Source organism: Pseudochaenichthys georgianus, chromosome 17 (assembly GCF_902827115.2).
Source record: "Pseudochaenichthys georgianus chromosome 17, fPseGeo1.2, whole genome shotgun sequence".
Taxonomy (NCBI): domain Eukaryota; kingdom Metazoa; phylum Chordata; class Actinopteri; order Perciformes; family Channichthyidae; genus Pseudochaenichthys; species Pseudochaenichthys georgianus.
Genome location: NC_047519.1, coordinates 13,138,752 through 13,166,261, shown reverse-complemented (window position 1 = coordinate 13,166,261; position 27,510 = coordinate 13,138,752). Strand labels below are relative to the sequence as shown.

General features: G+C 43.0%; 2 protein-coding genes across 4 annotated transcripts in view; both read right to left on the bottom strand.

Annotated features, from left to right (window-relative positions):
* The window catches only part of LOC117461967 (zona pellucida sperm-binding protein 3-like), a 526,690-nt gene that overhangs the window by 40,998 nt on the left and 458,182 nt on the right, over nucleotides 1–27,510 (bottom strand). The gene's annotated exons all lie outside the window — the stretch shown is intronic.
* Nucleotides 3,394–20,519, bottom strand: slc7a8b (solute carrier family 7 member 8b). 3 transcript variants are annotated; one of them, XM_034103568.2, is made up of 12 exons: nucleotides 20,110–20,227; nucleotides 19,595–19,778; nucleotides 11,837–12,041; nucleotides 11,267–11,418; nucleotides 9,947–10,072; nucleotides 8,463–8,616; nucleotides 7,949–8,072; nucleotides 7,006–7,109; nucleotides 5,944–6,040; nucleotides 5,707–5,856; nucleotides 4,766–4,943; nucleotides 3,394–4,595 (listed from the first exon to the last, which is right to left on the bottom strand). In XM_034103568.2, the coding sequence occupies exons 2-12, from the start codon at nucleotides 19,749–19,751 to the stop codon at nucleotides 4,459–4,461; spliced, it is 1,584 nt and encodes a 527-aa protein (XP_033959459.1). In that variant the 5' UTR covers nucleotides 19,752–19,778; nucleotides 20,110–20,227; the 3' UTR covers nucleotides 3,394–4,458. The 3 variants fall into 3 exon arrangements, with proteins under 3 accessions (XP_033959459.1, XP_033959457.1, XP_033959458.1); XM_034103566.2 differs by lacking the exon at nucleotides 20,110–20,227 and adding an exon at nucleotides 20,264–20,519 and having other exon boundaries at nucleotides 3,396–4,595; XM_034103567.2 differs by having other exon boundaries at nucleotides 3,396–4,595; nucleotides 19,595–19,794; nucleotides 20,110–20,223.

The window sequence follows — 27,510 nt, the reverse complement described above, 5'->3', positions numbered from 1 at the left end:
ACTCTGGCTTTTGGAGGCCCACGGAGCCTCCAAAAGGCTCCTAAGAGAGGGAGTCGCAAGTCCAGACTAGCAGCCACAGTTCCAGTCCCGGCTCCAGCAGTCACGGTTTCGGTCCCAGCAGTCACGGTTCCAGTCCCGGCCCCGGCAGCCATGGTTCCAGCCTTAGTCCTGGCCCCAGCAGCCACGGTTTCGGTCCCAGCAGCCACGGTTTCGGCCCCAGCAGCCACGGTTTCGGCCCCAGCAGCCACGGTTTCGGCCCCAGCAGCCACGGTTTCGGCCCCAGCAGCCATGGTTCCTGCCCCAGTGCAGGCTCCCGCAGCCATGTTTCCGGCTCCGAGTCCGCCCCACACAGTCATGATCCGGGCTCCAGCGCTGGATCATACAGCCATGTTTCCGGCTCCAGGGCCGGCCCCAGCGGCTATGGTCCCGGCTCCGGGAGCGCCCTATACGGCCGTGTTTCCGGCGTCGAAGCTGGAGCTTATAGACAGGATTCTGGCTTCAGCAGCCATGTTTCTGGCTGCTATTCCGGTCCCTGCAGCCAGGGTTTCGGCCCCAGTTCTGGTCCCCGCAGCCATGGTCCCGACCCCAGCTGCCTTGGTTCCAGACCCGGATCTGGTCCCGGCTGCCACGGTCCCATCTCGGGTTCCCTCCTCTGGTTCCTCCTCGAGTCCCCTCTCTAGTTTCCCTCTCGAGTTCCCTTCTCTAGTTACTCTTCTAGTCCCTCCTCTAGTCTCTCCTCTAGTCCCCTCTTTAGTCTCTGTTCGAGTCCCCTCTCTGTTTCCATCTCAAGTTCCCTCTCCAGTTCCCCCTCGAGTCCCCTCTCGAGTTCCCTCCTTTAGTCCCTCCTTTAGGCCGTCCTCTAGTCCCTCCTCGAGTCCCTCCTCGAGTCCCCTCTTTAGTTCCCCTCTCAAATCCCCTCTCGTGTTCCCTTCTCTAGTCCCCTCTGGAGTCCCCTCTCCAGTCTCCTCTCGAGTCCCCTCTCAAGTCTCCGCTCGAGGTCCCTCTCCATTCCCTATTCAAGCCCCTACGCAAGTGTCGTTGGAGGTCCCGCCGTCTACTCCCCTGCCGGGGGTCCTGCCAACCCTGTGTCCTGTGCTGTTGGAGGTCCCGCCGTCTACTCCCCTGCCGGGGGTCCTGCCAACCCTGTGTCCTGTGTCGTTGGAGGTCCCGCCGTCTACTCCCCTGCCGGGGGTCCTGCCAACCCTTTCTCCTGTCCCGTTGGAGGTCCCGCAGAATACTCTTCTGCCGGGGATCCTGCCAACCCTTTCTCCTGTGCCGTTGGAGGTCCCGCCGTCTACTCCCCTGCCGGGGGTCCTGCCAACCCTGTGTCCTGTCCCGTTGGAGGTCCCGCCATCTACTCCCCTGCCGGGGGTCCTGCCAACCCTGTGTCCTGTGCCGTTGGAGGTCCCGCCGTCTACTCCTCTGCCGGGGGTCCTGCCAACCCTGTGTCGTTGGAGGTCCCGCCGTCTACTCCCCTGCCGGGGGTCCTGCCAACCCTTTCTCCTGTCCCGTTGGAGGTCCCGCAGAATACTCTTCTGCCGGGGGTCCTGCCAACCCTTTCTCCTGTCCCGTTGGAGGTCCCGCCGTCTACTCCCCTGCCGGGGGTCCTGCCAATCCTGTGTCCTGTGTCGTTGGAGGTCCCGCCGTCTACTCCCCTGCCGGGGGTCCTGCCAACCTTTTCTCCTGTCCCGTGGGAGGTCCCGCAGAAGACTCTTCTGCCGGGGGTCCTGCCAACCCTATATCCCGTGCCGTTGGAAGTTCTACCGGGGGCCCTGCCAGCCCCATGTCCATCACCGGTCTCGCCGGGGTTCCTGCCAACTCCTGGTCCTTTTCCGTGGGGGATCCTGCCGAAGCCTGTCCGACCGGCTCCGGTTTCTGTCCGGCCGACACCGGGTCCTGCCCGATCTCCGGAACTGGCCCATCAGCGTTTTCCTGCCCGGCCTCCTGATCCTGTCCGGTCGACACCGGCTCGAGCCCGGCCCCCTGAGAGCCGCGGTCTTCGCCCTCGAGCCCGGCCCCCTGAGAGCCGCGGTCTTCGCCCTCGAGCCCGGCCCCCTGAGAGCCGCGGTCTTCGCCCTCCTGCCCGGCCCCCTGAGAGCTGCGGTCTTCGCCCTCGGGCCCGACCCCCTGACTCTTCCTGCCGTTGCCTTCGCCCTCGGACCCGGGTCCCTGACTCTTCCTGCCGCTGCCTTCGGTCCTCAATGGTCCCCACCTTGGACTCTGTTTTGACCCCGGGCCGGCCGCCCGAGACCCCTTCCTGGTTCTCGGCCTTGTCCCCGGGCAGTCCGCCCGAATCCCCCTTTTTGGACTGTACCTTGTCCCTCGGGCCGTCCGCCCGTGACCCCTTCCTGGTCCTCCGCTGTGTTCCTGGGCTGTCAGCCCAAGACCCGTCCTCCGGACCCCCTCCGCCCACACTGCTTGGGGTTTTGGACTTTTTTGTTTTGTTTTTTTTAGGGACGTCTGTTGTCACAATTCACATGTTGGGTCACGTTTGTAGTTTTGTCTGTGTTGGTGTTTTTCTTGTCTTTGGGTTTCCTGTCTTATTGTGTTAAGTGTTCACCCCCGTTTCCTGCCTGTCTGCTTTCTGTCTGTTTCCCTCCCTGATTACCCGATTGTGTTCACCTGTTGTCCTTGTGTTTCTCCTCCCCTGCCCGGCTGTTTCTTGTTGTCATGATTACCCCTTCTTGTATTTAGTCTTGTCTCCGTCTGTGTTCAGTGTTGGGTCATTGTTTGTTGGTGACGGAGTTCACCGGAGAGTGTTCTGTTCGGTATTTATCCTTGAAATAAAGGGTTTCTCAAAGGTTATCTGCATTTGGGTCCTGCTTCCTTCACTCATCCGTGACAATAACAAGATGCTGATTAGACAGCATGATTATTGCACAGGTGTGCCTTTTATAATGGCCACAATAAAAGGCCACTTTGAAACTTGCTTTATTGGGGGGGTCTGAAAACCAGGCAGTATCTGGTGTGAGGGGTAGGGTTAGGGTAATGTTGTGAATCGAGTGGCCTGTGTTCGTCGTCCATTACATACGCCTGCCCATACCATAACCCCACCACCACCACCATGGGCCACTCGATTCACAACATTACCCTAACCCTCCTGTTTTCAGACCCCCCCCCCAATAAAGCAAAAATGCACGTTTCAGAGTGGCCTTTTATTGTGGCCATTCTAAGGGAGAGAGAAATGGTTATTTTGTGTATATAAAAAATGTTTTAGATCTTTGAGTTCATCTCATGAAAAATGGGAGCAAAAACAAAAGTGTTGCGTTTATATTTTTGTTCAGTATATATATATATATATATATATACATACAGTGGGGCAAAAAAGTATTCAGTCAGCCACCAATTGTGCAAGTTCTCCCACTTAAAAAGATGAGAGGCCTGTAATTTTCATCCTATGTACACTTCAACTATGAGAGACAGAATGGGAGGAAAGAATCCAGGAAATCACATTGTAGGATTTGTAATTAATTAATTGGTAAATTCCTCGGTAAAATAAGTATTTGGTCACCTACAAACAAACAAGATATCTGGCTCTCACAGACCTGTAACTTCTTCTTTAAGAGCCTCCTCTGTCCTCCACTTGTTAACTGTATTAATGGCACCTCTTTGAACTCGTTATCAGTATAAAAGACACCTGTCCACAACCTCAAACAGTCACACTCCAAACTCCACTATGGCCAAGACCAAAGAGCTGTCAAAGGACACCAGAAACAAAATTGTAGACCTGCACCAGGCTGGGAAGACTGAATCTGCAATAGGTAAGCAGCTTGGTGTGAGAAATCAACTGTGGGAGCAATTATTAGAAAATGGAAGACATACAAGACCACTGATAATCTCCCTCGATCTGGGGCTCCACGCAAGATCTCACCCCGTGGGGTCAAAATGATCACAAGAACGGTGAGCAAAAATCCCAGAACCATACGGGGGGACCTAGTCCATGACCTGCAGAGAGCTGGGACCAAAGTAACAAAGGCTACCATCAGTAACACATACGCCGCCAGGGATTCAAATTATTCGCGCGAATAATAATAATAACTTGATAGCCCCAATATATATACACACACACACACATGTTAGGTACTCCAATGTGAACAAAACACATTATTCCATCTGCAAAATGTCATTTTAGTGTTAGAATAGTGAGGTGAGAATACAAACACAGATTTTACAAAACAACTTGCATATAAAAACATTTTCCGATGGAATAATAATTACTCCACACTTGCAAATAATACAAAATAACAAGACATACACATATTTTTAAGTAATCATTTCATATTCAGTGTTACATCAGTGACTTTTCAACAAAGCATCTATGCCCGTGCCAATGTCGTAGAACAAGTGCATATGTGTGATAACCTCTCGAAGAGTCTTTCCCAAGTGCCTTTTTGCCCCTCCTCCTTACAAAAAAAAAAAAAAGAGTGAGGCATTGTTGGAGATTGTTTATGCACATCATCAAGATTCAGCTGTCAGAGGGCTTCCTCTATCTTCCTTATCTCCATCTTCTTTTGGAGACCCTTGGGGCTCCACCTTGTCCCCCATGTCCGGATTGACCACCGAACAAAGCTTTTGGCACAGATGAGTAAATTTACCTGGGTACAGTTGGGGAAAGAGACCAAGGAAATTGTTTAATATGAAAGGTGCTTAATTAAAGACATTTATCCTGATTACCTTAACAATTCAATTCCTATATGATATTTTTCAAATAACATTTTCAAACTCTAAACATCTTCTATTTTGAGACAGTAGAATGTTGCCTTACCCATCAAACTATCAACACACTGTGGCTTCTTTTCCCAGTAGACTCCCAGGAAATAGACAGGGACGCCGGTCATCATTATGGCCAGGCCAACGCCGCAGACAACCGGCTCAGAGTAGAGGGAGAAGACTATCAGGAAGGCCCAGAACAGCAGGTAGATCACCGGCCACATCAGACTCACCTGGAGGACCAGGGAGAAACAAAAGTAAAATTACACGGTCTTATCATCATTAAAGAAATGTTTTATGTTATCTGGAACACACTCCCAGAAAACGGCTGGTCCGCTGCAACTCTAAATAATTTTAAATCAAGACTGATGTCTATTTTCCACTGCCTTTTCTTAAATAAAATAATTATATTACATTATTTTGTATTCTCTTGGCTAATGGGAGTTTCAAAATGTAATTTATGATTTTCTTTGTCTTAATGCTTTTAATGCTTTTGCAAAGCACTTTGAATTGTCTTGTTCAATTGTGCTTGCCCTACGACACCTCTTTGGGCCATATAGAAACCTTTATGATCAAGCATTGTTTCAAAGAATTGTGAAATTTGATTGTTGGTTTAAACATCAACCAGAATTATATATATTAAACAAGGAAAAATGTATGTATTCCACTGTACACAGTTTCAGTTTGCATTCACTTTTCTTAATTTTATATTTTTCCATCCATCATGTATATCCTACTAATTTCTTCATTTACTTGCTGTATATTATTTATATTTCTTCAACTATTTCTATTGTTTTTTATTTATGTTGCATTGTTGGAGGAGCCAAAACTGTAGCCATTGTGCATTTGACAATAAGCCTTTGAATCATTCTGAATCCATCAACCTACCTGTACTGACTATAACTGTGATATCTAAACACATTTAATGTACACATAATAATATTGTGTTTTTATCTTTTATTTGGTTCTCTCTTCAATACCTATTAGTCTATTTACCTTAATGGGTCGATACATATCGGGCTCTTTAAAGCGCAGGACGATCTGCCCGGCGACGGTGACGCCATAGAAGAGGTAGTTGATGAAGCCCACGTAGTTTACGAGGGTGTAAATGTCACTGGTGCACAACATCAGCAGGGTGGAGATCAACTGAAAATGGCGACAGGGAGGGGTCAACATCTCTTCAAAAGACAAACAAGGACAAAAAGTGGATGTAGTGTTTTGATAAGGACTCACAGTGAAGAGTAAGGCAGGGATGGGGGTGCAGCGTTTGACGTGAATCATGGCCAGCAGACGTGGGAGATGGCCTTCCCTCGCTCCGGCAAAAAACAGCCTGAGAGACAGAAGAGGAGACGGTGAAGTCCTAAGAGCAGAGGCAGCTGCTGCTTATTTACAGTGTGCACTCAGCAGCTGAGAGCTCAGGGAACACAGCTCAGGTCATTATTACAGAGTGCACAAGTCAGGGTGGAACATTTAGCAAAACAGGAGTACTGTGGAATGTGGTGAAAGAAGCACTCGGATGTTTTATTTAAGTAAAAGTAGCAATACTAACTTAAACTATAATTCATTTACCAAACAAGGGCGTCACCTTGTGTTGAAAAGTCGTGGGGACAAATGGTGTCCGAATAGTTTTAAATAGTCTTCAAGAAAGCAGATGATTACTGAGATTGGGGGAGAACAAGAAACCATGTCAAACATTTAGTTATTGATCAGTCCATGCATGCTTTTTGAGCTAACGACATTGCACATTGATTCATTCTACATGTCCTTTTTTTGGTTCAAGCTGTTTTTCAGAACATTTAAAAAAAAAAAAATTATGCTTCTAAATGTAATGGGACAAAAATCGGGGTGGGGACAGCATCAGTGTGAATGACACCTTACCCTGAAACTACGAATATATGTCAATGTTTTGTATTGGTTTATTAATATTTGTATGGGTTCAGTCGGAATCTATTAAGTAACTAAAGCTGTCAGTCAAATGTATTGGAAAAATATAGAGTAGCATAAAACACTTCAAAGTACCTCAAATTACAGAAAAGGGAATATAATGTTCTGTTCAGACTTTTCCCATATAATCCAAAAAAACTCATTTGTAGCCCTAATGATGAAAGATCATACATCAGACCTATCATACATTTTACAATTTCTGTGTAGCTTCCTGATTTTTACACTGCTTACCCAGTTTCTCCATATACATCTACGGGCTCAAATGTCAGCAAAGGAACAAGTCCATTTAAAAAAAAAAAAAGCACAGCAGCCACAGAAGCTGCGATGACAAAAGATGGAGGATAAACTGACCGTGACGATGTGAAGAGGGAGCCGTTGACCCCCCCGAAGGTGGAGAGAGCCACAGAGATGGGCATGATCCATGACATTACACCGAGCAACTTCTCTCCAAAAGTCTGGGAGAAACATTAGAAGTAGAGAAAGAGAGGAGGAGGAGAGAACACTTTAATAACAGTGACTTATCAAGACATTTTAAAATGGAGTGAGAAGAATAAACGTGTCACAGCTTGGTGGTTTCTGTAAATGGCTGCCGATTAGCCTCTAGATCAGGGGTGTCAAACTCAAGTCCCGAGGGCCAAATCCGGCTTCATTTTATGTGGCCCACAAGAGCTTGCAAAGATTATAATACGTTTATAATACGGTTACATGCCACTTTACAGAAGCAGGTTGCCCATAAACTACATGTCCCACAATGCATCTCGTTTTGTGACATGCCACTGAAGAGACTTGCGATTATTTGCCCTGGACCTCTGCTTTCAGACGTAGTTAATTACCCTATTCAATAATAATCCAATTCAGAGGCAATAATGTAATACATTATTTTATATATATTATATGTATATAGTTACAACCGGCCCTTTGAGTGCAACCATAATGCTAATATGGCCTGCGATGAAATTGAGTTTGACACCCCTGCTCTAGATCCATGCATTAGCTACGTTTGATTGAGACTTAATGGTTGTTATACTGCTTTTTACTCAGTTAACCTATAAAATCGTATTGAATATGAATTGGACTGATCACGAATATGTCAAGTATTATTTGTCATAGAATAATGTAACGAATATTGAACTAACAGATTACACAAAATCACATTAATGGCCAATTCTTGTGTTTATTAGTTCAGTTAACAATTAATATTTTCTAGTATAAAAACAGACTTTCTTTTATATGATCTTTAAAAAAAGATGATATAATATGGAATAAAACATTTATTCTGGGTGTGTTCTCTCACCACTGCCACAGCATTTGAGGCCAGCAGCTCCTGCGGGCTCATGGCGGTGATGTAGGCTATGTTGGCGAACACGTAAACGAAGGTGACGATGGGGATAGAGATGAAGATCGCAAGAGGGAGATTCCTGAGAGGACAAAAGACAAGATTAATGTTCATGGTTTATGAAGATTTGTGGTGTGTGCGTCTTTCCTTATTAATAACATCTTTAGTTTTCATTGTTTACATTATTTTAGGTTAATATGTCTTTATAACAGTTTCAATCTTGCTAGTTAAATCCTTTTTAAGGCACCATCAGTAAATAGGCTAAACGTATAGAATTTTTACCTCAGATTATGTGGGAAAATAACACATTTAAAGAAAACTCCCTTTAAAAAAAACGTTTTTTTAATATTTACTTTTTAATGCTGGATTTAGGTAGGAATAGAGAAAGTTAATGAATGAAGCATAATTTTCTGTCCTTAATCCTTTAATGCATTTTGTTCTTTTTGCAGGTTTTGATGCTTGTGCATGTTACCTGTACGGGTCAACCAACTCCTCTGTGACGTAGTTGAGGAAGTTCCAGCCTCCATAAGCGAAGGATCCTTGTAGGAAGGACAGAGCTATCTGACCCACACTGTAGTCTCTGAACGTCTCGAAGGCGTGTTCTGGCTCCAACCAGTAATAGTGACCTGAGGACGAGGAAACGTCAGAATTCATTGAAATGACGTTACATTGTCAACTGCTTTTCACTACCAAAGGTTAATAACGCAAAAAAAAATTAACGCCACTAATTATTTTAACGCGATTAACGCATGTGTATTTTTTTTCCACGGCCGCCCCGTAGTTTCAGAGCGCATCGAGTTTAAAATACCATCTACAAGCTGATGCTGACAGCCCCGCTCCTGCCGCCCGCTTGTGGCAGACCACACTTCTACGCTCACCGGCAGGCACCGACTGGCCATCGGGAGGACCGGGAGGGTGTGTGTATGTGTGGCCCGACCGAGCGAGAGAGAGACCTTACGTGCATTGTTGTTGTTAGCATCTGGTGCTAGCTAGCTGCGCTAACGGATAGAAGGAGCTGTTTAAATGAAAACAGAGGAGCGACATTTCGCCACAACTGCGCCGAGCACTTGACTTTATGCAGGAAGCCAGACAGCGGGACATTGTAGGAGAAGTCAGCACACTCAGCTCGGATAGTGTGCAACATGATTGCAGCGTCCAGGCAGCTCCCGTTCGAGTATATGCCTTGAGTTGCACATAGCTCACACACACACACACACACACACACACACACACACACACACACACACACACACACACACACACACACACACACACACACACACACACACACACACACACACACACACACACACACACACACACACACACACACACACACACACACACACACACACACACACACACACACACACACACACACACACACACACACACACACACACACACACACACACACACACACACACACACACACACACACACACACACACACACACACAGAATATTTGTAATGTTCAGAGGTTGTTGTGTTTAATATTCATGAGAATATTTGTCATTGTTCAAATGATAATAAACATTAGCATAAAGCATATTTGTCCACTCATATGTTGATAAGAGTATTAAAAACTTGAAAAATATTCCTCTAAGGTACATTTAGAACAGATAAAAAATGTGCGATTAATTTGCGATTAATCGCGATTAACTATGGACAATCATGCGATTAATCGCGATTCAATATTTTAATCGACTGACAGCCCTAATGTTTATACATTTTGTTTTAGTAATAAATTGGTATATTACATTGTTTATTCTGTATGTTTTATATTGTGTATTAATGAACACTCAATTTCTACCCTTCTATTTACTTTTTTTTTTTTAATGTATTTGTGAGAAGAGGTTACAACAAAGAACACTTGTAACCACCTCCCTACCAAAAGAGAGACAGACATGTACAGTAAAGAAACTAAAAGAGTTTAAAGAGACTGAAAATCCTACCTTTGCATATTTGGACGATTCCCATGATTATGATGAGACCAAGGGCCAAAAGCTTGCCAGCAGTGAAGATGTCTTGGACACATGTGGCCCAGCGCACACTGTGGCAGTTCACCCATGTCAACAACACTACAGCATGGCAAGGATGACAAAAAAAGTTAAACTGATATCCATGTTGTGTGAGGAATACTTTGGTTACATTCCATTGACATGATGATGTTTGTTAATTTTTAAAAATAATTTCCGAGTGACTTGCAAAATTATCTTTTAAATTGACAAACATCATCATGTGTAATTCATGGCACAATTCAAACAGGATCGAAAAATTATTTCTCTCTCGCCAATGACTACCATACATATTTTTTCCAAAATAAGGTCCCATGGGTCGGAAGTAGAAGGGCGGGACTTATGTTCTCTATATAGATGAACAATCCCAGTAAACAAATAAAATACTATAAATGAGAGACCTGGCCGCCATGTTGAAAACAGTCGAGCCAAAATCAAGCATCCGCCCAACGCAACTCTGATTTTAAAGTTACAGTACAATACACGTTTCAGTAAACATTTAAAGTTAGATATACAGTAAAATAATAGTTTTTCAAATTTGAGCAACACTGTCATATGAACAGTTTGATAGGAGTTCACAAGCAGTGATTGAAACTGGGTTAGCCATAGCCATCCATGATAGCAGTTCTGTAAGGCTGTACCTATGCAAAGTGGTACTTGAGCTAAATGCTAACATATCATGAGCATGTTTGCATGCTAATTCTTGCCAAATGTGATCAACGTACTGGTTTCCATAGTTTTTGAGATCATTATTATTATATTTTTTCCACAGACAAGACAAAGCTAATCAGATACAGAAGACAATAAAAGGGGTGCGGTCACACACAAAATACCATTAGTGAACCACTGACTTCCGTTCTATATCAAAAACTAAATATTTGCTTCCTTCGCCTCAGGTAATGTCTAACTTTAGGGAATTTTCATGCAATAGTCACTGACCAATATTCCCTATGTGACCATACCCTGAATCTGTTTTCCAGACAAGTTATAATCTTGCGAGTGCTGAACTTGGTGATGCATTCACTTCAAAGCTAAATAAATGCTGTACAGCCTCACCCACCCTTATTAAGAGTTAAATCTGCCACCTACTAAGGTGTCTTTCTATAATATGAAGTGTTTTAAAAACAACTGAAGAAGAAAGAAGAGTAGAATTAAACACCATGGCAGGAATGTATTCTTTAAAGTGGGCTTTGAATGCTGAGTCATGATCTGTGCCTAGCTGACACATTTAGTTTCCAGGTAAATTCTATGACTCACGCAGGCAAACCGCAGCCAGCAGGCGGAGGCCGCTGTCTGGGGGGAGGCAGGAGGGGAAGAGAGGCTGCAGGACGTAGTTGGAGAAGGTGAGAGCGATCACAGCCTGGTTGGTGGGGTAGATCACCAGCAGAGCAAGCCACAGTCGCAGGAACCTGGACATAAAGACATTTGTGTCACATGAGTGCACACACACACTACAGGAAAATCATGCTACTCTTTGTTAACGCAAAATGTAACAGGGAAACAAAAGAAAAATTAAGCACATAAGCGGAGTGTATTATACATGTACACTAGGGCATTGTTGTTTAAAACAAGAGACACTGGGTCAGTGACATTCTGGGAAGCTGGGAACATCAGAAGGGGCTTACACTTTTAGAGGATGGGTGAGGATTTACTTCAAATTCCCATTAATGTGAGGTCTCTGAAGTTTTGTTTGTAGAAAAATGGGACAACATACATTTGTTCAGGCCTTTTTGTCAGTATGTTCATCTCAGATATATGTAGATGCTACTGCATTTGAAACTCACCTTTTATATGCATTTCAAAATGAATCCTAACATTTGTTCTCACCCAGCCAGTCCTCCAAAGATTTCCTTGACATAGGAGTAGTCTCCCCCCGACTTGGGGATGGTCACGCCTAACTCAGCGTAGCAGAGGGCGCTGATGGCGGTGATAACTCCGGTGGTAACCCATACGATGATGGCCACGCCCACAGAGCTAGCGTTCTCCAGAACCCCCTTAGGACTCACAAAGATCCCTGATCCAATTATGTTGCCTGAGAACAGACACAAAGGACAGAATTAGAAACAAGACCAGACACAGGGCAGGATGCTATAATAATAATAATAATAATAATAATAAAAACATTGCAGGAATTATGGTTATTTACAGTGACAGGTTAAGGAGCCTGTGACACGGTTTTCCCCCATCATCCAAACCCATCAATTTGAGGACATATTGTCCCCTTGAAAACCGTTACTGAACTGATTTTGGATATTTGTACTTTGATAATCATTAATCTGCCTTCAATGTTGACCATTTCCTGGATCTTCTCGGGGATTCTTCAAGTCCCGCCAAATGATGTGTGACGTCATTGCGGGCACAGCGCTCCAGCTGCACGGTTCAGGATCCCAGCATCTGCATGTAAACCTTTATATATATATACAGTCAGATGTAAACGCACGACGGCGCACACAGCAGCAAGCTCAGACAGCGATGACAGGTTAATGTTGAACGTGTCTGAGAGCTCATATGAGGCTGAAGGATCGGTTTATGTTGTATCTGTTAGAAGTTTAGGAATGAGGTGCGTCAATATGGGCGATCATACGGTCATGTAGCCAGTGGTGGAATGGGACTAAAAATCATCCCGGGACTCTCGACCGGCCCACTTCGGTACCGCTAGTAAATTGTCAACGGGGGGAGTGGGAGATGTCAGGGTGCTGTAGATAGTAAATGTAAATATGTAAATATTTGTGTCACTGCATCCTGGTAAAATACAAATATAATGTATAATGTCTGTGTCTTTGACATTAGCGCTGCTCGCCACCTGTGCCCTGTACTACGAAGCGAGTTCAACAGACCCTGGATATGTTTGAGTAACAAACTAACAACAACAAACTAACAAACGAGATCTCGCTAAGCGGTCCTACGACGCTGGTTATCAACTCGGTAAATCAAGCCAGGGTTTCTCTCTCCAGCTGAGAGCACGTTCACGTCTAAGACACGAGTGGATCTGACTTTAATTACATTTGTCTCGAGTGTTTCGTCAACATAATGTGTTAAATAATACTTCTGCATACAGTCTGTGACACTGAGTGTTGCACGGCCAGATGAGGCTGGAGAAGCTGACTCAGATAAGGAAATATATGATATATTATGATATTATATGATCGATGATCTGATTGATGATGTAATATGAATGATAAGTGCGACACGTCGGCGTCTTCTCTGCATACGGCAGTTTAAACTGTATTTCCTTGATCCTGTAATATGACTTGAGAGATTTAAACTCCGCACACTGAGTGGATCTCTTTTCTATAGACGCCGGAGGCGGGCAGCGTCAGGTAAAAAAAGTTATTTAGCCTTCTCAAACCTGAGCCTCACGCGCCGCCTATGGGGGATGTGCTGGTGACTTATCCGACCGGCCCACTTCGGTACCGGCCCATCAGGATTCGTCCCGATGGCAGTCCGCCACTGCACCCAGCCCACGTAAACTGTCAACGCGGGGAGCCTCGCTGCGGGGAAACGGTGGACCTAGTGTCCCGATCGGAGTGGGAATAATAATAATAATCCGTGCATTTTATCCATTAATTTCCCCAACATTGTGGTAAAAAACACACGTTTAATCCATGTTGGTGTACAACTACAAAAAGCATCGGTTTGTTTTCTCATCAGGAAATGCAGACCGGCTCAAACAAACGATTTTTAATCATCATCCTCACGATCATTTAATGTATCATATGTTCGCCGAATTGACATGAAAGCACTAATAAATGTAGTTTCATCCACTTGAGTTTACAACTACAAAAATAATCGATTTCTTTTTATATCACATCCGACGGGAGGAAATTCAGCAGCTCTCACTCCCGATTTTTAATCCTAATGTAATCATCATCTTCACCACGATCATTTATGTTTATGTCGCCGAATTGATATGAAAGCACTGACAAATATGAATATACTGTAGTCAACTTCATTAAAACGTTATTAACGTGCCTAAACTCAGTAATTCACCATTTCTACGCATGACAACACACTTTGTCCGTGTTTAGCTCTCGAAGCGTTCCCGCATTGACGTCACTTCCGGCTTCCCCCAAAACTTCAAAATGAGTCGAAGGAATTTCCCCGCGATGTTCGAAATTATTGATATTTAACGGAACGGTATCGCTTTTTGTTTTTTAAACTGACGGTTCGAGATTACTAGTAGCCCAATATTTCATTGCACAACAGTTGTTGGGATGCTGTCACAGGCTCTTTAATGTTAATGATACAATTTCCTGTCCCATGACGCCCCATTTCATGCTGGCCAATGGGACTCTAGTCCATATGAAATCTCTTTGCATGAACAAAAGTACTAGCTGAAATTATTGTTTTACATTCGGCTCTATTCTTTTTTAAGAAGACTGATACTTGGATTACACTGCCCAAACTGGTATCCAAAGTTTCCCATTGCACATGCCAACTGCTGGTTAGCTCATGTGAATAAACTGGTCTTGTTTGGCATCATTTCTGCTTTCACTTGGAATATTTCATCATGCAGTAGAGTCATACTTTACTTTTGGAAATAGTGCAAGGCTGTTACATTGGTAGCAACAACCCAACATAGACAATGTGTATCTTTACACAAGGCCTTGCCTTGCCTTGCCTTGCCTTTAATATTCGTTCTTGATTATATTCGCATAGCCATTTTGATTTAGAAAGAGAAGATGCATGTCTTAATGTTTGAAGAAATGTCAGAATTAGTTTGTATCAAGGACCATCAAACAAATCCAAGTCTGAAAGAAAATTGCCACTTTGTACAGTTTGATTGAAATGTAATGCCACCTGTTGTAAAAAACAACATAAGTAACTGTTTGTTGGGACATTTGTCTGACTCTGCAAGGTAAGGGACATTAATATGGGTAAGAGAACATTTTCCGAGTTGTCGAGAGCACAAAAACGCGAAGAAACATGTTTTAATATGAAGAAAAAAAAACATGGAAATCTAAGAATATAGTTTAGATAATAGTACCTTTGAGAGATTTGTGTTGACTGGATTATTATATTACTGGGTTTAAGAATTACTATTGGTCCATTGATCAAAACCCTTGATTTGAGCCTTATATTGATTACATTCAGCTCCTGAATGGCTTACATACGGCCCTTAGATGCCTTTTGATTCTCCTGAAAAGTCACTACTGACAATCTTAAGATTTACATTTACTTTGAGTTTAAATAAGAGTACCTCAATTTCTCGACTGCTGAAGTTACTTTTTTGGCTGCCAACTCTCCAACTCTTGGGCCTTTGCAAGAGTTACAACATTATTTGAGGACATTAATTATGCTAATAATGAACAAACGGCCACTCTCTTCTAATTAAGGATTATGTGGGATTCATAACTCAGCACACTTGGGTAAGAGCTTATTTGAAAGATCAAAGATCAGATTAATTTAAGAAAATGTTACTGCATGAAGCCCATTGTTCTTCAGTTGGTCACCACTGGTTAATCCCAGTAAATGCCCACCATGTCAGGCGGATAAGGGCTACACAAAGGGGTTCAGTTTAAACAGACATTTTGAGAAAAGTTTCAGATGACTTACGAGTTTTTACACTAATTTATCCATACATCATTATGGAGGCAGGCACACAAATTAAAGTACAGCTGCTCCTTGTCTGGTTTAACAACCACACTCAAACCATGCTTAAGGCTGCAACAATGCAGCACATAACATAATGACATTAGTAGGATTGCTTTTTATCAATGTTTCTCTTTTTTCTTCATGTGCGGTAGCCAAGAGTAAATTTGAAACATTAAAGTGATGATAAAAAGGCATGTCCAAGATGTATGATGTTGGGAGTGCACTGAGGATGCGTATCAATCAAAACATAGAGTATAATCAGTAAGGCTCAACCACTTAAAGTGCAAATGGTTGCATTTCTTCAATGGTTGCAGCTTGATTCAGCTATTTTCTTTACACATGTAAAGGAAGATGGCTTAATATATGAAATTCCTTCAACATACGATTATAATGAGAAAATACTACTTTAGTAGCTGGGATATACAATAGAACTGAATGCTTGTTGATACATACAAGCTGTCAAAAACCTGTAACTCAATTCCAAGCGAGACTAAATTATGATTTTGTTGTTTTGATGAATTTTTTGACACAATTCAAACAATATGCAAGTCAAAATCTGTCCTCTTTATTTTTCCAGTGAAATTGGGCTTTGTGATTAGTTGCTCTATTTTAGAACAATGAATAAAACATAGGGAAAAACGGTTTTATAAACATAATAATCGTATCATATAATAAGCTAACGTGATACCGCCCATCTAAAGCTTCCACTACCTTCTTGTATGAGCTGTCCGAGTTGTTCACCTCTCTCTGCTCCATGTCTCCATCAACTCTCCTGCTCGGTGATTTTAACATTCACGTGGACTCCAGTAACTGCAAATTTGCTGCTGAATTCCTTTCACTTCTGGACTGTTTCAGCATCAAGCAACATGTCCAGGGCCCCACCCACACCAAAGGCCACACGCTGGACCTGGTGTGCTCTACAGGCTCTCCGCCACCCGACTACAGCACCTCGACCTGGCTGTATCTGACCATCACGCCATCCTCTTCACTGTTCCGGTCTCCCTGCCCAGGCAGCATCCTAAAGGCATCGTTATGTTTAGGAACATCAAGACTGAGTGCACCGGCCCTATCCGACCTGATAGCTACCCACATAGCCTCGGCTCCCTCTGACTCCGCCATGGACGGCTTGGTAGCCCACTACAACACTGCCCTATCCCTCAGTCTCAACTCTCTCACCCCCATCAAAACCCGGACTGTTTCCTCAGTCTCTCGTCAACTGCCTGCACGACATAAAAACCTGGATGTCGTTGAACTATCTCAAACTCAACAGCAGGAAAACGGAGCTCATGGTTGTGGCACCCAAGGCACTGCTCCGGAAGGTTTGTGACTTCATCCTTGAGGTTGACGGCTGCTCCATCTCCCCATCTCCTGAAGCCCGCAACCTGGGTGTCATCCTCGACTCCACCCTTTCCTTCCACTCCCACATCAAGTCAGTTACCAAATCTGACTTTTTCCATCTAAGGAACATTGCCAGACTCCGACCGTCACTCTCGGAGTCGGTTGCAGAAACCCTAGTCCATGCTTTTGTCACCTCCCGCTTGGACTACTGCAATGGAGTCCTTTTTGGGATCCCCAACAAAACCCTGATCAGGCTCCAGTATGTTCAAAACTGTGCTGCCAGGGTACTCTCACATACAAAGCCGTAGCAACACATCACTCCCACCCTCATCCACCTCCACTGGCTGCCGGTCAAGTCCCGCATAACTTACAAAGTCCTCCTCCTCACCTACAAGTCCCTCCATGCCCATGCCCCCCAGTACTTATCGGACCTCCTCCGCCTACATGCCCCACCCCGGAACCTGCGGTCTTCAGACTCTGGCCTGCTTACCACCCCCCGCACCAACCTGCGAACCTTCGGGGACAGAGCCTTCAGTGTGGCAGCCCCCGCCCTCTGCAACGCTCTCCCTGCGGAGATCCGCAACATCCCCACGCTTGACGCCTTCAAAAGGGCCCTCAAGTCCCATCTGTTTGCTAAGGCCTTTGGCTCCAAATCTATTTGTTGTTTTGTCTGTCTGACTGCCTTTTGTTTTGTTATGTTTGTTCCTACTCTTCTTTGTAAAGCGACCTTGGGTCTCATGAAAGGCGCTACATAAATCCAAGCTATTATTATTATGATATTGTGGAGTAAAAAGTGGAATAAAACATGTTCAAACATAATAAATATATGTATATAAAATTAAGAAGTTATGTAGTAAAAATGTATGTGTGAAAATAACCTGCAATTTATTATACAAAATAAATATATCAAACAACAAACATACAGGATAAAATACAAAAAGCAATGAAATTAGAGAACCTACTCTTAGAATTTGATTTTTAATTTATAAAGTGGTCTTCTCTTAAAAACAGGAGGGAACCCTATTTCACATAGGCTAAGTGAAATAGGACACCTTTTCTCCACTTAAAATATGCCCTATTTCACTTAAGCTTAGTGAAATAGGACACCTTTTCTCTACTTAAAATATGCTAGGAGACAAACATGTATAGGCTCCTTACCAGGCACGTGCACACAGACATCAACGTGGGCTTGAGCCCCTGCCCTTTTACTTCCTCCAGAGAAAGTGCCCTTTTTAAATAGGGTGCTTTTTTTCCATTTTCTTTCCTCCAATAAATTAATATATATCTACTGCTGTTTGCGCACAGTTTCCCTTTCCAAAAATATATTGATTGAATACAAAATATCAGGTCGGGAGATTAGACTGTGAAGTTCCGATGCACTCTCTACCCTCCCTCCACGTCTCGCGCACAGCGGTGCGGACAGTCATCGGCAGTCACTTCAGAAAGACAGGTAGCAGCACCTGCACCTTAAAGTCCCATACTATGCCGGCTTTTCTTGGCTTGTTTGAAGGTGAGTGGAGATGAACAAATGACTAACAACTAACTAACTATTAACAAATAGTTAAAGTAGGGTACAGCTAATGGATAAGTTGGCTCAAGGTTTAGCTAAGGCAATATATCATGGGCATACAGGCTAATGTACTGTACTTGGGAAGACACTACAGGTGAATACAGTACAATGTGTATCTAATAACGTCATCACAATCACCACATTGATATGCAAAGTAGGCATTAACTAGGCCTAATTAAAATGCGCAAATTTGCATGCAGGCATTAAAGGTGAAAAGGATAAAAAACATAGCACCTCACAACTTCCCTAGATAGTTACTTACGTCAAGTCAGTATTTTCCCCGGAAATGTTATGTTTAAATGCAGATTAGCTTTATATCTATAGATTAATTCAGACATAACGTTCTTTTTGCCTGTAATGTCCTGCCTTAACCCTCCTATTGTCTTCGTTTTCCCCCCCTTACTTTGGTATTCGCGGTCAAATTTGACCGGTCCTGTTTTAACTGCTATTACATGAACACAAAAACCATTAATCATCACCAAATGTCATTTAACACCCTTTCAAACTGTACATATTGTATCAGACTACTGGTATATAAACAACAACTGCAGTAAATATAAAAAGAATAGACACTGAACATGTATTGCATGTGAGTGTTTGTGAGTGCCAGGTGTGATTCACATAAGGGGATTGGGCACATAAGGGGGGGGGGGGGGAAGAGACACATCTAGAGAGTATGTGTGTGTGTTTTATCTGATCCGGATGGTTACTAATTCCTTTTCTTTAAGGGACCGGGAACACCATGGGTGTTACAAAGTTGAATAAATCATCCAAAATTCAATGAAAGTGGTGGTCAACAATTGTATATGTTCAAATGTCTACTGTGAAGGATATCATGAAGCCTTAATGCAATCAAATGTAAAACAAAAAAGTTATGATTATTTTTGTAGAATTCTGTTGAGTATTAAACAATTGCGTGAGTGTGAGGGTATTAAAAATAAATTGGTCAGTAAGTCAGAGATGTGCAACTATTTTTAACTTTTTGTTTTAAAACATTTTTTTATAAATTATTATGGCAAGTGCCCTTTTTCTCACTTGAGCTCCTGCCCCCCAAAATGTCTGTGCACGTCCCTGCTCCTTACCGATTATGATGGCACAGGCGCTGACCAGGCCGATTTCTTTCTTCAGAGCCACCCCGGAGCCCTCTGCATCTTTCGCGGCTCCCGGCTGTGTGTCTGCGGGCTCAGAGTGACTGTCCCCGCCGCCGCTGCTGCCCCGCTTCCTCGGACCCTCGGTCATCCTGTCTCCCTCTTCTGTGGGCAGCACCTACAAGTATAGAGGTCTATTTTTGAACACATGTTTTAAATAAGGTGAACAACGCTGCAATGCTTTTCCCGGACACATTTGCTGAGTAATTGCTCAAGCACTTTCTCACGGGTAGCCTACATTATGCCATAAATGCCAGTTCCATCTTTGGTTGGCTGCAGTTTTATAAAATTGAAAACCACTTAACCTCATTCACAATTCAAAGTGCGGCTCTGTCCGAAAGGTGAGTGACCACAAACACATTGAAACAACTCCAGTTTGTTAAGCAAAACGAAACACAGCGTCTACTTTAAACAACATTTGTATTGTTAAGTTTTAGGATCAAAATCACCAATTTAAAATGGTTCACGAGAGAACCAACACGACTTTTCCCCTGTAAACCAACAAGGCTGTCGGAATTAGCAATTAACACTGCAGCCCTGACCACGTGCTCTCTGTTTTGCTGTAAAAACCTGGAGAAAACAGCTAACAAAGTGAGGACTCACCTGTTAGGCAAGTGACTTGTAAACCCCCTGAAGGCAGCTCCCTGGCTGCAGTCGGATAGTTTAAAAATCAGCTCCTAAGTTCTAACCCTATCGTATATTCCTTGACCTCTGAGTGAAACGTCACGGGGTTAAGGGATAGTGGATAGGAGAATTCAAAAGGACTTAGGAGAAGAGACTGCGGTACTTTAGAGAATCCGAATGCACTTTCACTATCCGACGTGTTTATGATGCGCCAGCGGACGTCATTGTGTGCGTCTGCTGCTGTGGGGAAACTACAGTTATACAAAATACAGCGGACTACAACATGGATGTTTAATAAGAACGAGGGACTGCTGTAAACTCATCTAGAGACTCTGCACCGTGCTCTGATGCTGCTGCTTTGCTTTATGAACGTGGACAACAGAGAAACATATTCTTCATGACCAAAGTTGGAATTGAAATACAAAAGGAAAGTGAAACTTATGCTCGTCACCCTCTCCCTCCGGTCCACATTAATACAAATGATCCCAATACGTATGATTGTATGAACTAAAGATCTTAAAATCAATACAGATGTATTTATTATAAACATTAGTCCTTAACATCTATCACTGTGTATATCACCATTCAAACATCTTTTAAAAGTTGAACAAACCCCACACAGCTCAGTAAAGACTGAAATGTTGACTTTATTTGATAACTTCAGTGAAAACTAACGTTCATATTTCTCTTTTTGATTATAATACTGATGAACGTTCAATACAAAGCACTTTGGCAACTTACCACCTATGTTTTAAAATGCTTAATAAGCACCGTAACTTTCATGATATCATTTCTCGGTCATAATCGGTTGTTTCCGTGAACGGCCGACTGTTGAGTGACGGCAAATGCTGCGGCTGCAAGGCATTGTGGGGCAGCATTTTCGCTTCTCCTGTCGGTTAGGAGGTCCAGTGGTTCCTAAGCTAAAGGAGGCTTATAAAGGAAGTTTGAAACCTCCTTTCCTATCATTCTCATCATTCTAGAGAATTCGAACGGCACTTATCATGGCTGCCACTGAGGGACTTCCGGGTCATTTCAATCCTTTAGGAAGGTTCTAAGCTAAATGGACTATTCGACTTCAGCCCTGTTAAGTAGGGTTGGGGTACCGAGAACCGGCACCGGTTCCAACATTTCTATTCCAACGGCATCATTTAGGAAATGTGAATTTCGGTTCCGCTTTTCGATGCTTGAGGAAATGTTTCTCGCCCTTCTCCGTAGCCTTCTGTATGACTGCGGCGGGGCGGGAAATGTAGCGTTGTACCCATAGATATATGATATAAACACGTGTTTTATATATATATAGAACAATCTAAATATACCTTTTCTAAAATAATTTTCTTTAAAAATATAATATTGATGAAACTAAATATGGATGTAGGCCTTTTTGCCATACCAACAAAGGCCTATATCAAAAATAGTGAATATTTCAAATAATGGTCACAAACACAATTATTGGAATTGTCCTTAAAGTTGCTCAAAAATAACAAAGATGTCAAACCCCCTGTTTTAAAAATGTATAACTTCAAGGAGACTTGTGACCTTACAAATATTCTCATTATATCTGTCTTTACGGTTTTCATGGATGAGTCTACTGTCTGGCTTTTTCAATTTAAGAATTTCTCCAATAGGCAAAACACTTTAACCATCATGTCGCCAGTTGTGTGTTTGTGTGCGTCTGTTAAGCAACTGGAAGATATGTACAAACGAGTGTATGCAACATGATAAGAACAGACAGGATGTGTATGAGGGGCCAACCCAGTCTCATAAAAAAACGTGTAATAACTACGTTGGTCCACAACGTAGGACGTAGTATTTCTACAAAAATGCCTCTGAAATTGTAAGATCCCTACGTTTTTTTCACCATTCATTCCAATGGCTGGCGTCTATGTCATGTGATCTTCACATTTCTCCCTGCAGAAAAAAAAAACATGGCCGAACTTCGTTTTATTCTCGGTGTAAAATGCCTATTTTAAAGTTAGTTTGGTCATTAAAATGCGTTTTGATGTCATTTGATGCGAGAAATATGAGTTGTTATTTCAGATTATGTGTGCAGTGGATGTACATGATCTTTACTTTGCTAGTTATTACGAAGATTACTTCAGGAAATTGTGGTCGATACAACGTTTTCATTGTTACCAAGGTGGTTGCTAGGGACACTGCTATCGATATTATTTCTGTTATGTTGTGTAACAGTTTAATGGTGTAATCTTTATTGCTACCCCCTTCCCCGTCAATGTATAGTGTTGGTCCACAGCGCAAACGTATTAGTTTAACAAAATCCGCATCTAAAATTGTGGCATAGATACGTTATTTTCCCCTGTGCAATTCCAGTCTCACATCTCACATCACATCATCATAAACAAATACCAGAAACAGACCGAAAACACTTTATTCCGAGTGTGCTTGCTTTTCTCTTTGGAGGTCATCACATAACGGCATTGTAATACACGGTTCGGCTGCATTAAATATTACATATCTGCCGTAGTTCTCTATTTATAGAGCCCTGATGAGAAGACTTCTAGACAAACATGAGGAACTGCCGCCAACACTGAAAACGTGACATGGATCATAAATATATCAGCCATTAAACAACATCTTACATTTCTTTTCACACAATACGTCTCCTTGCAGTATAAACACTAATTCGGCTGACTTTTATATTTGATCCAATTGGTAGATAGGCTGTATTTACACCATAAAGGTGCACAGCTGATATAAAGGGACACCTAGTGGTTAAAGCATGTTATTGCATTTCATTATTTTTATTATTAGATATGAATAGGATCCCTAGTATATTCATTACTCGTTATTCTCTACTAATAGTTCATTAAAGACTGTATATAATGACTATTTTGCACATCCCTTTCAAGATTTCAAGATTTTCTAAGGTTTATTGACATATCATATACACAAACGGTGTAGTTATGCAATGAATGAAAAACTTTGTGTATACCTCCAGCAATGTTAACTATGTTGAAGCACTTATTTTAACTGATATTATACATATGTATTATACTCTGATATAAGATGTATGTAGATAGTATAAGAAATGTGCAGAATATGACAGTTTAATGGTGGAGGTACACACATATTGATAGATGTCTTGTAATGCACTGTTGAGGAACCTGCAACCAAAGTTTTTCATCTCCGGCCTTGTCAGGTATTGAACCATCAATAAATAAAGAACACAGAATTATTAAATATAAAACACAGAATTTGTGTGATTATACTAAATGATTTACAAATAAACACCACTGCATATTTACAACTGTTACACATGCTGATGTAACGCAAATGTTTCCAACTTGGGATCAATAAAGTATATCTTATCTTAAGATGATCGATGGCTACTGCCTTTGCAAAATGTGCCTCTGAACCTTGACAAGTGCATGTTTCAGGCTCATCAATGAACAACAGGAGGGGTCACAAACATAAGACCAGCTGTTAAATAAAGCTCTTCTGACCTTAGCTGGCATGTGGGTAATGCTGCCCATTATGGGCACAAGCAATTTTCACCCATTTATTAATTATATGTTTTACATTTGAGTGTCTCCTATCCCCTACAACTCCAGGGATGTACACAGTTTAATACTGACCACTTCTTATTATGGGAAATACGAAAACGTCTTTTAAAACTACAACTCCCAGTAGAGACCATGGATGTATAATAAGAACTGGATACAGCGTGGGGAGGCGGGGGCCTCATTCATTCCTATGAGAGTTGCTCAATGGCGCATGATGATAAATTGGCCCAACTTTTGAGAGAGCAAAACGTCACAGATTACCCGGCATGCCTGAGAAGTACCTGTATGTGCACTCATAGAGCATGCGCAACTTTAACCACGCCGCCCAAAAGGCTCGTTCACATTAAGCACGTGAATTTGCGTACACGTAACAGCACCGCGCGTTCATGACAGCATGGTACTGGATTTATATTAACGAGGCGGCAGTTAGCAGCTAGCGGCTAGCTAGTAAATTATGCTAAGTTACACATCAATCGTTATGTACTTTTATATTACGCTGCCATCAGGATCTAGTGATATCCAAGCAACAGAGCTTCATTTAGCATGATACTTGTGTGGGTTGTACATGAAACCACTTGGTAATATATAAAAATGTATATGTTGAAGCCTGTTATGATCAATTGTGAGTTAAAACGTTATCTAAAAAGTAAAGCTGATGATGGATTACTGTGATGGAGTTAAAATAACAATAGCCTATTTCTTTTTGAAATGTGATGGAGTAAAAGGATAGTAACTGTGATTATTCATGTTAAGTAGCCCACAAGTAACTAAAACAATTGCAAGTGTAATAAAGAAGCTTACAGGAACGTTAATCTACGTCGGTAATATTAACTTTATTTAATACAACATATGCGTACACGATTTACATCATACAGCCCATGTAGTATAATATTTTACAAATGATGAATTACAGCAAACATTGGCAAATATATCCATTATTACAGCTCCGTGGGCTGGCAGTAAGGCGATATGGTCCGTTGTTATTCCATGGGTAAAGAGAAAACGCATGTAGTGCTGAAACACGTAACATGAACGTTCCGGGCGGCGCGGGTCCCTTGGGTTAGATGCGCGTTCATAATGCAGAGGGGAAATAACTCTCAGAATAACGTTATTAGCACATTTTTACAACTTGAGGAACGAATGTTTTTAATAAGGGCTATACAAACGTTCATACTGGGTAGTTTATTTAGTTTAAAAAAAATTATCCAACGAGTTACAGACCACTCTTTCCCCATGTAAGTCAATGGGAAAAAGTATTTCCGGGCCCAGCAACCTAAAGGAAGTGTAGTACCGCCGTTTGACCAGCACGAATATTCTCATCAGACTCCGGCGCACTTCCTGGGGGCTTGGTAGAGATGTGCTGTCACTACCCGATCCGTCCCCCTGCCCGATCGGTACTGCCGCATGTGCGAGATGGTCCGCCATATTGGACAGCTCCGGACGGCAACCTAAGATGGACACTTGACACAGTGGCTTTTAGCAAAGCTCAAAAATAAAACGAGAGAGATGAGTTATTGTTATTACAACGTGACTTCACTATTATTTAACAACTCTTTTATTGAGTTCTTTTATTTGGGGTTAAGTACATTGTCAGAATAAGTGAGGAATGAATTTTAACTTCTGTTAGACAGCTATCATACTGAATACATATTTACTGTGAATGTATGCAAAATGTATGACATATGGCTATATGACAAATGTCCATCTTGGGTTGCCGTCCGGACTCCGGACCATCTCGCACATGCGCAGTACCGATCGGGCAGGGGGACGGATCGGGTAGTGACACGTGCTATTAGGCTCTGTGCACAAGATGGCGTCTATCAACTTCCGGCGGCCTGGGTGTGCGGCTGAGTACTTCCGGTTTTGAGTACAGAGTTTTGACAGCTTGGCAGTTTTGTTATGTCCCACCGAGAGCAAGAATGAGCAGATTTCGGGTAAAGAAAAGCGATTGGCCTTCCAGCGTGTAAGAAAGTCGGCACGACATTGCTGTGTGCCCCTTTGTACAAATTCGTCCCGTTATCAGAATCAGAATACCTTTATTAGTCCCACAGAGGGGAAATTTGCAGCGTTTGAAGCAGAAAAGAGCCACAGATAGCTTGAATATCTTAAAGGTGACATGTCATGCTTTTCCGGTTATTACCGTCCCCTTGTGTGTTATGAAGGTTTTTATGCATGTAAACGGGTGTGCAGAGTCACAACCCCTCAAAGTGCACCCTGTAGCGAGTAAAACTCTAACGGCCCGTCCACACTACAGCGTCGGAAGCGTCGACAACTCCAATCTGCCCATTCACTTTCAATGGGGTGACGTCACGTAGCCTCGCTTTTTCGCCGAACTGAATTGTGGGTAGCAGAGCGGTCCCGTCTCCGCCGGAGACGCCGGAGTAGCCAGCGCCAGCCAATCAAATCCCGTTTCCCAAAATCTGACAGCTGAAGCCGTAGCCAATCAAACCGCGTCTAAACTGGGAGAGATATCCCGCCGTTCATTTCTATATTTCAAAAAAAGTCAGAGGAGAAACTAACTATCCGCCGTAGCAAATCACCCGGTTTTGTATGACCAGACCCTCTTCACCTACCGGGATACAAACCGGAGGAACCAGGCATGGAGGGATGGTGGCAGAGACAGTGGGTGAAACTGGTAGGTTTCCCAAAACGCCTCGTTGGTGAAACGTCATCATCCATTTGATTCTTCCGGACGTCATGTTGTAACCGGCACGAAAATGGACCAATCCGTGGAGCCGTTACGTTAAGTCTGCGGAAAGCCGTTACGTTAAGCCCCCGCTGATTGGTCCAAATTGACCAATCCACGGACTTCCTCACACACACGCAGCTCAGCTGATGTCTCCTCGGCTGCCTGCTGATAACAGACAGTCGGGATCGCGGCGAAATTCTCTCTGCAGACCAGAGTTGGGTGTAATAATATTACTTTGTCGGTAACGGAGTAGTGTAACGCGTTACTTTTATAATTCAGTAATCACACTACAGTTACTAACATTGCCCCGACACGCGTTACTTCGTTACTTACTAAAATCAGTCATAATCAAACCTCAACAAACACCTGCAAAGAACACATGCTAAGGTGAAGCTAACGCACATAGCTGTGGTTATTTATATCACTCACGTAGTCTGTTCTTCTTCTCTGTTTTCCGGTTGTTGCCTGTTTTGAATGACGAATACACACTACCGCCGCCTGCTGGTAAGGAGAGTTATTGCCACTCACGCATGCGCAGTTCGTACGTGCTCGGCTGAAGTCTTTGCGGTGTGCTCCAGTCTGGCTCCAGTGCAACACATGGCCAACACGCAGGAGAACACGCTGACGCAACAGCGTGAGCAGAGATAGACTGCGCAACATATACAGATAGCAGGAGACAGAAGACAGCCACGGTCAGATAGGAAAACATTCAGGATCTGAATCAGTCTTATGCGACAATGGAAACTGAACTAAAGAGAACATTTGAAACTTTAGCAGTCTGCGTGATCTGCCTGCAGGGAGGGGCGGGCCGGCCCTGCGAGTAAAGTAACGAGTAAAGTAACGAGTAAAGTAACGAATTACTTTATGTAGAGAGTAACGAAGTAATGTAATATATTACTTTTTTTTAAAGTAATATGTAATATGTAATATATTACTTTTTTTTTAGTAACGACCCCATCTCTGCTGCAGACCCATTCTCACAGCGTTTATCAACCTTTTTCTTCTCAATATCAAGC

Bases quoted from the DNA above. Each gene is read 5' to 3' on its own strand.
- slc7a8b (XM_034103566.2), bottom strand. From the start codon at position 19,751: ATGACCGAGGGTCCGAGGAAGCGGGGCAGCAGCGGCGGCGGGGACAGT. The intron at 8,073-8,462 runs GTAACATGCACA...TTGTCCTCTCAG, and splicing joins GAGTTGGTTGACCCGTACAG to GAATCTCCCTCTTGCGATCT. The intron at 7,110-7,948 runs GTGAGAGAACAC...TGTTTCTCCCAG, and splicing joins CCTCAAATGCTGTGGCAGTG to ACTTTTGGAGAGAAGTTGCT.